Below are 12,252 nucleotides of genomic sequence, written 5' to 3'. Positions count from 1 at the left end.
AGCTGTTCAGAAAACATCTAATTTATCTCATACATAATATCACAACAAGAAATTTTCCAGAAATTAGATCATCTCCTACCAACCAATAAGTTAGATTAAATTTTACTTAGCAGTTACTCTACTTCAGACAGAACAAAAATGATGGCAAAGCAGAGACATTATAAGCATCTTGAAGACTCTTTTATAAACTTTCAGATTCCATGGGAATGTTTAAAGGTGATTTTAAAATTTCGTATTTCTTTGCTTAATTTAGCAACTAGATCAGATTTTAAAAACATGAATTTATAGAATTCATAACTCTTTACCCAATACTGACAGTGAGTCAGAAAATGTAAACTGTTCTCTATTAAAAAAACTCTAAAAACTTACCTTTTATTTTCAGCCAAATTGGCTCCTTCATCCTTCAGTTGTTTACTTTTCTCAGCACAGCCTTCAAGGAGAATTTCTTTCCTACGTTTAATAGCATGTAGCCAGGTTCCTTCATCATTCTCAGCTACATCCTTCTCATCAGCAGCTTCAGCTTCAAACTGCTGGGAAGTGGCCTTGGAGACCTTCTCGCCAATTTTCCTCTTCCATCCAAATGAAGCCATTCTGGAAAATTATAACAAAACAGCTTTAAATTTCAAATTTGGCCCTTTATAAAAGTATTCCAACTAACAAGTGAAGAAGGAATAATAGAATCAGACTATCAACATTTTTTAATCCCTAATTAAATTTAGGTAATCATCATCAAAGACTACTAACATCATAAAGACAGACAACTGGATTATGCATCTCCTGATAGAGGTGACACATCATCCATGAAATACTCTTGCCAAAAATTAATCTTGAATCAGATCAAGCCTCTACCAGCTTATAAGAAATATGGGATAGAGATAAGCATGCTAAATAACGTATCAGAGATGCAGACAGTAAAAAACAGAAAATAAGGAAAAATAAAACTGGCTTCTTCAAGAAATAAAATGCCGGAAAAAAAGGAGCGAAAGATGGGAGGTAATTCCTAGATTAAGAGAGACTTAAGAGATATATTGACCAAAGAGAATGTGTGGATCTTGTTCAGCTCCAGATTCAAACAGGCCAATGGGAAGGAAACATTTATGGAACAAAAGGGGAAACGAGAACACTGATTTGATACTCGATGATATAAAGGAATTACTGGTATTTCTTTTGGGTATGATAATAGTACTGTGATTATGTTTATTAAAGGAACCCTTATCTTTTAGGAACACATACTAAAATATTTCACATGAAATTATATCTCTAGGAATTGTTTCAATCTAATCAGCAGGGGAAGGGGTGCAGTAGAGGAGAAATAGAGATGAAAAGACTGCCATGAGTTGATAGTGGATGAAGTTAGGTGATGAGCACAAAGGATTCCTTGTACTTTTCTCTCTCTTTTCATATATGTTTGAAACTCTCCATAATAAAAAATTTTTTAAAGATTCAAACTTTGGGGCTGGTCCAGTGGCCTAGTGGTTAAGTTCAGCATGCTCTGCTTTCGTGGCCCAGGTTTGGTTCCCAGGCATGGACCTATACCACTCGTTGGCTGCCATGCTGTGGCCATGACCCACATACAAAACAGAGGAAGACTTGCACAGATGTTGGCTCAGGGTGAATCTTCCTCAGCAAAAAAATAATAATAATAATAATAAAATAAAATGTGTTTAACAGAGTGGGCTTTAAATAAAAGTTCAAACTTGGTAAATGACTTAATTCACAGAACTACTGGGTGAATCAAAAAGATAATAAATGTTAAATTGCTTTGTAAATCTGCAATGATATACAAATGTAAAGGTAAGAAAGACAGGAAAATTGATGGAACAAAGTCAAAGGAAACCCTAGAAGAATTCAACAAATATTTATTAATTGAAGGGGTTTACTGAAGGATCCAAGAACTCTTACCAGATACATGGATGGGCTTAAAGATCCTGAGAAAGCCCCGGAATTGTATACAAATTTTTATATGCCTGTGTGCACTCTGGAGAAGAGTGTCTAAGCTTTCATTCCATTCTTAAAGAAGTCTATGACCCCAAGGAGATTATGATCAACCAACTGAGCGACTAACTGTTGTTAGTGCTGACTCCTAACGGAACCCTGCCCAGTCTTTTTTGCACCATGTTCTCACCTTCCAGGGCTCTATCAGACAATGCTCCACTGCTATTCACAGGTTTTCAGAGCCAATATTTTTGGAAGTGGGTGGCCAGGTCCTTCTTCCTAGTCTGTCTTAGTCTGGATGCTCTGCTGAAACCTATCTACCATGAGTGACCCTGCTGGTATTTGAAATACCAGTGGCACAGCTTTCAGCAACACGCCGCTGCCACAGTGTGACAAGCAATACATGAGTGGTATGGTTCCCTGACCAGGAAATGAATTTGGGCCACAGCAGTGAGAGTGCCGAATCTTAACCACTAGACCACCAGGACTGGCTAGATCAATTAGAGGGGTAAGAAAAAGCAATGAATCAGAGGTCTTCATAAAACTATCAAAGAATGGGCATTGTGGGAGTAAGGGAGGGAGAAAAATGAAACGGTAAGTTCTAGCAGATATTGAGATCTTCATTACTGATGCACATGGCTAAAGTAAAGTATAAGTAATCACTCGAAGGAAGGGGACAAAAAAAGTGAGGGTAGCTGTGAGCTCATGCACATGAAAGGCCCAAGATAATGACAGAATTTAGGGGGATAAGAAAATTGTGGGCCATGTGCCTAATTTCTCAATGAATATGAGGAAGTGCCAATAAATTACAGCAATCAAGAAATGTATAGGCTGATATGGGTGAACCATATGCCTTCCACAGGAGCAGGGATTTTTAGAAAAACCTGGAGGAGTAATGGATTATACTAAGCTATACTAAGGAATCAGGCCAATGCCACACTCTTTCTCCCGATCCATTATAACACAGGAGAACTAGTTTCCTATGTTTGAAGATGACTACAAGTGACTCAGGGGAAGAACCAAGAAATGGCTGAAAACGGAAGAGCGGTTACTATGGAACAGAAGTCCAGAGGCAGAGAGTGAGGATGTGAGACAATAGATGGATAGGAAAGTCTCACAAGATCTCAAGATAAGTCCAGTTAAGAACGAAGTCTGGAGCCAGCCCTGATGCCTAGTGGTTAAAGTTCAGCACTCTCACCAATTTGGCAGCCTGGGTTCACTTCCCAGTCGTGCAACTACACCACCTGTCTGTCAGCTGCCATCCTGTGGCGGCGGCACACATAGAAGGACTTACAACTAGGATATACAACAACGCACTGGGACTTTTGGGAGGTAAAAAAAAAAGTACTTATGACTGTCTCTAAATGTGACAAGAATGAGGAGGATTAAGTTTTCTGGCTTCAAGTTTGAAATGGAACTTTGTTTCTAAATCCGCAATGTGAGGCACAAGGTAGTGTGAGAACCCGTCTAACACAGATGGAAACCTGGTGTGTCTACTAAAGGCAAATTATATTAGAACTCATTGGTCAGCTCTGTAGATTAGGGTGCAAGGGTTAAGGTGGGGAGGAAAGGAGCAAGAGTTAGGGTGGGGAGGAAAGGCAAAAGGGACAGACAGACCTACATGTATTTTTTAAAAAATGAATAGGTCATTCAGACTCCCAATACCCTCCTCCATCCTCCAACCCAAACCACAGTGTAAATGCTGAGGACAGGTAGAGATTAAGGCCCCAGATGGTAGTTCTCAACCATGTGTGAAAAAGCCACACACAGTGCTGCCTCAGGTGTTTCTGCCATTCTCCTCCACAAATCCTTTACAATCTTCTAGAAATCAGAGGCTGTGGAGGTCAGGACAAAATGAGGTTATAGGGGTATAAAAGGCCTGATGACCACTAGCAATTGACAAATTTAGCCTTGAAGAGAGGGAAAACAATACTTTCCTCTCAGACAAGAGATAATATTGAGAGGTATAGGCAAGTTCAGGGGTAGAGGGAAAAGAAAATGAAGGATTTCATCCCCCTGAGCTTCACATTTCTCAGAGAAATGGTTAGCCCTCTGCTCCAAGCAAAGTGAAAAGAAATGGATCTGAGCACTTGAGAAGAGTAGAAAAGATCTGAAATAGTCACTGTGGACAGCAGGAAAAGCAAAATAAGGGATGAGTAAAGATACCAAACAGTATCAAGGGCCTACTGAGATTAAAAAGCATGACTCTGTTACCAAGGCCATTAGTTTTATATTTTTATACTTTTATATTTTCTTCAAAATGGTCTGGAGACCACAAGCGTACAGTCAACACAATACAGGATAAGTGCGTTTAGGGAGTAAACAAAGGATGCTATGACGTCCGAGAAGGGACACGAGGCTTCCTGAGGCGGTAAATTTCGAAGAATAAAAGTTAGCTAGGCTTAAAAAGGAGGGTGAGTTCTAGAACAAATGCAAAACACTTCCTGCCTTGGAGGACTTAACACTCCGAGTTGATTCACATATCTTCAGTAGTACGAGTTAATTGTTCCTCTAAAGATATCTAAACGTGAAATTAAAACTTCTTACAAAGAAGGCTTTCCTGAATCCATGGTTAGATGCACAAAGCACCAACATCCCAGCCTTTACATTTTTTTTCACCAGGATAAGAAATCACACGGGTAAATCATAATCATACGGTTTCACGTTAAACTCACGAAACACAAACTCATTTTATACAGAATAGAGTTAAAGAAGGCCATAAAAATTCTAAATAACGACGTTGTATTCTAAATTCTTCTGCTGGGACAGTGATCCCTATAGGAGGCGATCAATTGCTGTTGACGGCTTGCCAGCTAACCCAGGCACAAGGCCGAGAGAATGCCTGTCTTCACGGCGTCGGGGGATGCAGCACCCCCGGCGAGAAACCACCGAATGAACACGATCAGGAAATCAAAACAGCGTCCTTTCGGGTACAGGGATGTATTCAGAAGTGAGGAATTCACGAAATAATGCACCCGAAGACATCACCGCAAGAGAGAAACCAGTATCAGCGACTTCCCTTCATTTTCCACAACAAAAATGTGCGAAGCCCAGACAGGCTGCCCCGGACGTCACCCGCGAGCTCCCCAGCCCCGCCCTCCGCCACAGGCACCTCCGCAGCGCGGGGAAAGCTAACTGGGTCCCGCCCCGCAGCGCGTGGGGAAGAGCCGCGCCGCCCGGTCAGCCTCGAGGTGCAGAAGCCCCCCAGGCGCCGTTCACTGGTGGGCCCGACCCCCAGACGCGCTCGTCCCTAGAGACCAACCTTAGTGTCCCGGGTCTGCCACGTCCAGGTGGAGATCAACTCCCACTTCTGAAGCTCCTTTCTCCCGTGACCACAGACCCACTCGCCTCGTTCTCTTCTCTTCCTCCGGCTTCCACCACGGACCGGGTAACCCAGTTACCTGATAACCACTCCCCGGGTCCCGTGTTTACATTCCGCTTGTCCTTTGCCCACCGGAAACGGAAATGATTCTGCTCGCCCTCCTACCTCCTTACTTTTGCGCCTGGTCTCCTAAGAAACTAGGTTGGCCACCCCGATATTCCGAACCGTCCAAAGAAGCGGTCAAGAAAGAAGGGAGTCTCAGAGCCTTTCTCACACGCCAGTCTCTTCTTCCCCCGGGACCACAACTCCCAGAAGTCGCTGCGGCCGTCCCCACCCCCACTACCCTCTGGGATTTGTAGTTCGGGCCACCCCGCCCGGGAGCGCCCTCTAGCAGCAGCCCCAAGCGTCAGGCTCACGGGCTATCTCAAGGCTGGCGTCCCGGCCAAAGCGCGCCCACCACAGGGTCAGCGCGGGACGCAGTGGAGGCGCGGGCGTTAAGATCTGGCCCTGCCCTGAGGGAGTTTACACCCACTGAGGAGGCCGGCCAGATGCGGAGGACGGAGGCCAAACTCAGCTGAAAAAGGGTTCCAGGGCAGCAGATCAGAGGGCCGTGGTTGAACTGTAGGGTTCACGTCGGAAAAACAAATAAATTGGACCCAGAAGAGAGGGTTACGGCCTGAAAATAACTGTGGCTAATGTCTTAAAAATAAATAAGGGGGGGAGGGGAATGTAACCCAGGGAGGTGTTTAGGAAATTGAAAAATTGAGATTGTTAATTTGTCGAGGTAGCTATCTTGTGCAAAGGAAAACTATTTTTGTAGACCAGGCTTTCTCAACCTCAGCACTGTAACATTTCAAACCGGATATTCGTTGTCGAGGGAAGGGGGGCCTCTGCTGTGCGTCGTAGGGTGTTTAGCAGCATCCCTGGTCTCCAGCCACTAGATGCCTTTAGCATCCACCACCACGAGCTGTGACCACCAAAAATGTCTCCGGACATTGCCAAATGTCCCTAGAAGAAAAATGGTCCCCCCCACCCCTGCCCCATTGAGAAGCATTGATGTGAACCCATGAGTCTCCGAGGTGATCCAGATCCCTGAGGGTTGCCAAGACCGTTTCAAAGTCAAAAAGATTTTCATGCAAATACGAAGACATCATTGGCCTTTCTCACAGTGTGGACACTTGCCCTGGCAATGGAAAAGCAGTGGTGGGTAAAACCTCCGGTGCCTCAGCACGAATTAAGGCAAGGATACCAAACTGTCCCAGAAGTCCTCCTGTTCCTCACCACCACACACTCATGGTAAGAAAAAATAATTTCAATTATTTTTTCAATCATATTTGAAATCATTGATTTCAATCATATGTGAAATGTCCCGTATGAGGGTATATAACCACTCTGTGTACCTCACTTCTTTGGTGCCCCTTCTTCCTTCGAGAAGAAAGGCCCTGGGCCATGGTCCTCAGATTTCAGCTAGAGTAAACTCACCCAAATTTTCATATATAGATTGGTTATGGATTATTTTTGTCGACAATATGATTGAAATGTCCCTCCCACAATAGTCACAAGATCGCCCTGTCAGCACAGTGCTTGATGGACACAGCAGGTAGTGAGTCTGCTATCTCGGTGGGCGTAGCAGGAGGCAAGTCTATTGTCTCAAGCTGGGTGGTCACAGGTGAGCGCAGCAATCAGTTCCTAGCCTAAGGAGAGATGCTTAATCCTTAAGGGAATGCCAACGTTGGGAGGGGGAGGGAAGTTGCACCTTTATCTCAAGGGCCTTTGTTCTTGCTATAGGGAATATAAAGCAGATATACAATGCATGCTCAATAGCCTCGGTCAGGCCCTTTTGGGAAGACACGGTCAGGCCGAATTAGGTTTACACCAAATGGCTTCCTCATGGAGTCCAATATATCCTATTGCTTGCCATTTTTATTTGTCAGTATGACAGGACTTTTCTTGAAAATGAACAAAGGGAGTCTGTTACTTCAAGAAAAACAAGCGACAGTGCTTCCAATGATAAAATTCAAGAATTTATGATTTCAGAAAACTTGTATTTGCCATAATGATCTTGACAGCTTCCCAGTACTTCCACACTTTTCTGATGAGATCAGTGGTGATATCAGACGTGATTTTTATTTATATCATTGGATTAAATGCATCAACTTTCTAAGAGCTGCATAAGTGAACTATTATTTTCAAAATGATCAATGCGTGATTGTGGTAGCCAGCTTCCAAGATGGCCTCCTGCGGTCCCTCCTCCTGACATTCACTCTGTGTACTTCCTTCCCACATAGTACCAGGGTTGTTCTGTGTTACCTAAGAGATAGGGCAGAAGTGGTAGTATATCACTTCTGATATTAATTATAAAGGACACTAAGGTGGTGGCAATGTTTCTTAAGCTGGGTAGAGATTAAGAAACCTAAAACACTGAAAACTCATTGAGCCAAATAGTTATGATTTGTTCACTTTTCTGTATATGCTGTACTTCTATAGAAGTCTTTAAAAATATCTATCTCCCTAACCAGAGGCTCAGAGCAGGATTTATGCCTTATGGTCACACTCGTAGTGCTTGCTTCATAGTACCCTTACAAGCGCATATGGTTTGCAGAATGAATTATTAAATGGTCTTGAAGCTGTACCCCTTTCTTAGGGTCTCTCCTAAATCTCTCAAATAATTTAACCTTGATCCATTCTACTCTGGTACAGGCTACCTCCAACACTCAGCTTTCACACTTCACCCACCACTTCTCTGCTAACTTCTCTGATCTTGATGTAGCTGTCAATACATTTAACAGGTTTCACATGCTGTCTGTTTATAGACATGATCATCTTCCAACTTGCTAGCAATCTTCTAAATTTATCATAGTTAACATCTATTGACATTCACAATAGAACAGTATTTGTTTACAATAAATAGGACAGTTGAATAAATAGTGATTTTTCAAAGAAAAGAATTTCTTGTACAATTTTGTACAGTCAGGGTAAATACCTAGAGCAATTTCTAAGTTCCCTAAAGAACCACCTTACATACTGTTCATTATACTCTTTAGTAGTGTTTTGTTTTGTTACAATTATCAAGCTATTTTAAGGATTTATAATGCCAACAATCTAACACAAGCCTGGCTAACAGTGCCATATGGGATAGATTTCAGACTAACTGAATTCTAAAGTAATGGAATTCTAACCAAATCCAATGTTATTAGCAGCCGCAGATATGGGACCCACTTTGACTTTTCTTCTATGTATCTTAATATTTCGTTCCGGTGGCTAACTCCTAGATGAAATCAAAACTAATTTAGTTGAGGCAAAAATCACAATGTTTGAGTGCTAAAATTTGTTGAAGCACTATATTTTATATTTAGGCACATTGTTAAAAAGGTACACAGATGGTCAGCCATGAACCAGAGCTTTTTTTTTTTCATTTAGTTTTTCCAGACATTAAAGAAGTTAAGCACATCGTAACAGATGAAAAATGATGTTTTCCTTTATTACCCATCTTCCAAATCAAAGTATTTGAAGTTATCTACTTATACTCCAGTTAAAACATACATGAACACATCTCAGAAATGCTGTACCACAAAGACTGATTTCTACCCTACCACCCACTTAAGTTACGTTGTATGTGGAATTTTATCCATCTCGTCAGAACTCATGATGACAATGAGATTTCTATTGTGGATAGGGGAGATGGAGGGAATTAAGGGGAAAAGATTGAAACAACACACATTTTTCTTTCATTCCAAAAGTGCCAGAGCATAGACACATGAAATTCTACAGCCAGCAACAGTCCACCAAGCATTAATTCAATGTGAATGGTATTACTACCAGGTCAAAAGGGAGCGGGGCAGGGGGTGGAGGGGCAGAGGGCAGGATTTTTTGTATAAAATCATTTAAAACTCTGAAAAACTACAAAAAGCATCTCAAGAGAAAATATAACCAAAGTAAAAGCAATGGAGTTTATTTCAGTGAAATTATTTAAATTAGATATGATATATTAAGCTCCCACATCCCCCAACCTGGTAGAAAAGTTCCTCTCAGTGAGAAATCATTTATTTTAATGGCAAAATTTTTACATATCAGTAAAATCTGTTATATTTAAAACTATGTATACAGTACATTTCTGGCAAAAACCTTATACATCTTTCAGTTGTCAAGACAAAGTAAAAATATGGTTGCATAAAATCACAAAAAATATAAATTGCTGAAAAGATAAAAAAAGATTAAAAATCATTTGCATTGACTCCCTTATAGCTTCATTTAATAAGAATTTGCAAACCACAATAAATTTGTGAAAATTCTGATGCAACCTTGACATACTCAACCAAAAGTTATCATTTCAAATATCTCAGCTTAAAAAAGAATTCACTGCAATATTCTGTGCATTTATCATACTATTGTACAAGTGCAATATTTAAATATCTTCAAAATAAAACTCAGTAACTAAAAGGAATCACAATAACTTAAAAAGAAGCAAAGTTTACAAAATTAACAATTTTTAGAAGGTCCTATTCAATGGGTTCCTCCTTTTGTTCCCCCCTCCCCACAACAGCTCAGAGACTTCACCGCGATGTTAGTTCTATATACAAATCTGTGACTTTAAAAATACACTCTTCTGTTCTTAACATCAGGAACATAATGCTGCATTGACAGCATCTGTGAAATCAATATCCCCCAAACAGAGGCCACATACAAATTATAAATACAGGTTGAACTTATATTTAAATGGAACTCCTCTATTATTTTATATAGCTTTCCGATTCGAAATTGAATAGAACAAGCCCTGGACAAAAAAAGAAGCAAGATTTTTCTTTTGAATTCAGTGCACATTTCCAGGGGTGCTGAAGCCAAATCTACGACCACAGTAATAATTTATGCAAGCTGTCAGAATATTTGAGGACATTACTGTCTGGTTACATAGGTGTTCGCTGTTACTTCACAATCCAATCCTATAATACAGAGTCTTAAAAGAGAAAAAAAGAACAGCTGTGTTGCAATGGAAGAATGACTAATACCCCCCCACCAAAATCAATTTCTTGAAGTTAAAATAGTCTAAGGCAATTATGGCTGATAGTTAATTTTTTACTTATTAGAATACACGATACCAATTTTATCTGAGGTGACTTTAAATCTTCATTTACACCTATTATGTAATGCTATTACTAAGAGCAAGAAAAAACATAAATCAGAGATCTTAGGAAGATTAAGCATCTTCAGGCAGTTCCCATAATGCTACTTTTTTAAAAGTAATTAAAACCCAAAACAAATGTAACCATCTAGAAGAACTGATTTATTCCATATTCTATCAGAATAATAATAATGTCACACCTGACTAGGGAGACATAACCAAACGTAATGTGTAAACTTTAGCTGAATCCTAGTTTGAAATAACTAGCTATAAAAGAAATTTGGAGGACAACTGGGGAAGTCTAAATATGCATGATTAGATAACATTATGGAATTACTAGTTTTATAATGCTGTTATGGTTTTTTAGGAAAATGTCATTATTTTTAGGAGATGCTTGAAATGTTGAGGGGTGATGAGTATGTCTGCAACATCCAAATGGTTTGGGGGAAAAAAGGCATATATACACATGCATATATATGTCTAACTATATCTATATACACATAGATAGATACAGATAAAGCAAATATGGCAAAATGTTAACAAGTACTGAATCTAAGTAGTACATACACGTGGGATCACCCTCCAGCTTTTCAATTTTTCTATTTTTAAAAATGTTCATAATAAAATTTGGGAGAAATAGTCTTATCTGAGCGTTTGAACAGTTTGTAAGAGAGGTGCTTTCTGCACACTGAATCGATTTAAAAGATAGATAATCGAATGGCTAGAAATTTTTGCATACCTTCAATACCCCGACATGATGAGCAGCAGAATTTGTGAGAGTGGCAAAATAACATGATTTATTTACAGTATATGCAACTCAGCTCTTGTGACAAAAAGAGCAATTTATGTACAGAATAGAATGAGACAAATTTTAAGATTAAACTTAGTGCCTAGAGTATCTGAATATGTAAGTTCTGTGTGTTTTGGGGCTTACCAAGCTAAAGAAAAATTTTTAATTGTGTCTAAAATCTTTGATATGACTTACCATAGACTACAGAATATTAAGGGGGGGATATGGAAGAGTCATCCAGACTGTTCCTACTGTTGGAAGATAGTTGCTATTTAAGAAGTTAAGGAGCTCAGAAAAGAAATTCATCTATAAAGGTCTCTGGGGATTCTAGGCAAATATTTATTGAATAAATTTATGAAGCAAATATATAACACACCAACATGGAATAATATACGAAGGCCTTCATGGTAAATTAATATTCTACAAAGCCCTGTGTACACTAAATATAAAATAGCCAAAAATCAAGTGAGCCTGAGAGACCTATAATTCATTGTGTATATTATATTATGCTATATTCCTACTGAACAACGAACAATAAAATTATCTAAATTCATTTTTGCACATTAGGCTTTTAACTATTAATCATGTTCCAATCCCTGTGCAAACTGCATTCCAAAAGGCCAATCTTCAGTTATAGTTATACATAACTTGATTATAAATGGAAGCATTTGGCTATGATTTATTATACATGCTTATTGCTCTCAAAGAAATAAGCAAAGTTTTAAGTTTACTGTGCAAGAATTTTAATTAGATTCGCACACATCTCAAAAAACTCTATTGTGTGACTTCCAGGTCTTGGAGTTAAGTCAACAGGAGAAGAGTCAAGTGAGGTCACCGATGAGGTAAGAGAAGCTTCTGAGGATTTTCCTTGAGCCTCAGCATCCGAATCACTCCTCTGACAAGATCGATAGTTGCTAACGGATCCCGATCTTTGTGGAGTAGCAGTCCCGGATTTGGCTTCAGTAATTTCATCTGGGTAAAACAAAAATCTTCTATTTATTATGATCTAGAAATACTCCCTTCCAATTTTTTAATGGTATTTAATTTGCTTTTTTGAGTAAGACCACTGACCAGCTATCAAGAGCA

The 12,252-nt window shown here is 39.7% G+C and overlaps 2 protein-coding genes across 19 annotated transcripts in view; both read right to left on the bottom strand.

Annotated features, from left to right (window-relative positions):
* TTC33 (tetratricopeptide repeat domain 33) overlaps window positions 1-5,683 on the bottom strand; it is a 40,641-nt gene extending 34,958 nt beyond the window's left edge. Inside the window, exons 1-2 of the mRNA XM_008526522.2 lie at window positions 5,198-5,683; window positions 370-591 (exon numbers count right to left, since the gene is read on the bottom strand). Of these exons, the coding sequence (XP_008524744.1) occupies window positions 370-590 (221 nt within the window). The 5' untranslated portion in view covers window position 591; window positions 5,198-5,683. The remainder of the gene's footprint in view (window positions 1-369; window positions 592-5,197) is intronic.
* A 3,027-nt stretch (window positions 5,684-8,710) lies between these two features.
* The window catches only part of PRKAA1 (protein kinase AMP-activated catalytic subunit alpha 1), a 38,034-nt gene continuing 34,492 nt past the window's right edge, over window positions 8,711-12,252 (bottom strand). For all 18 annotated transcript variants that reach the window (XM_070586923.1, XM_070586922.1, XM_070586905.1 and 15 more), the window contains one exon: window positions 8,711-12,138. In XM_070586923.1, coding sequence (XP_070443024.1) covers window positions 11,894-12,138 — 245 coding nt within the window. In that variant the 3' untranslated portion in view covers window positions 8,711-11,893. The remainder of the gene's footprint in view (window positions 12,139-12,252) is intronic.

Source organism: Equus przewalskii, chromosome 20 (assembly GCF_037783145.1).
Source record: "Equus przewalskii isolate Varuska chromosome 20, EquPr2, whole genome shotgun sequence".
In the NCBI taxonomy this organism is placed as follows: Eukaryota; Metazoa; Chordata; class Mammalia; order Perissodactyla; family Equidae; genus Equus; species Equus przewalskii.
This window is presented reverse-complemented; position numbering and strand designations above follow the sequence as displayed.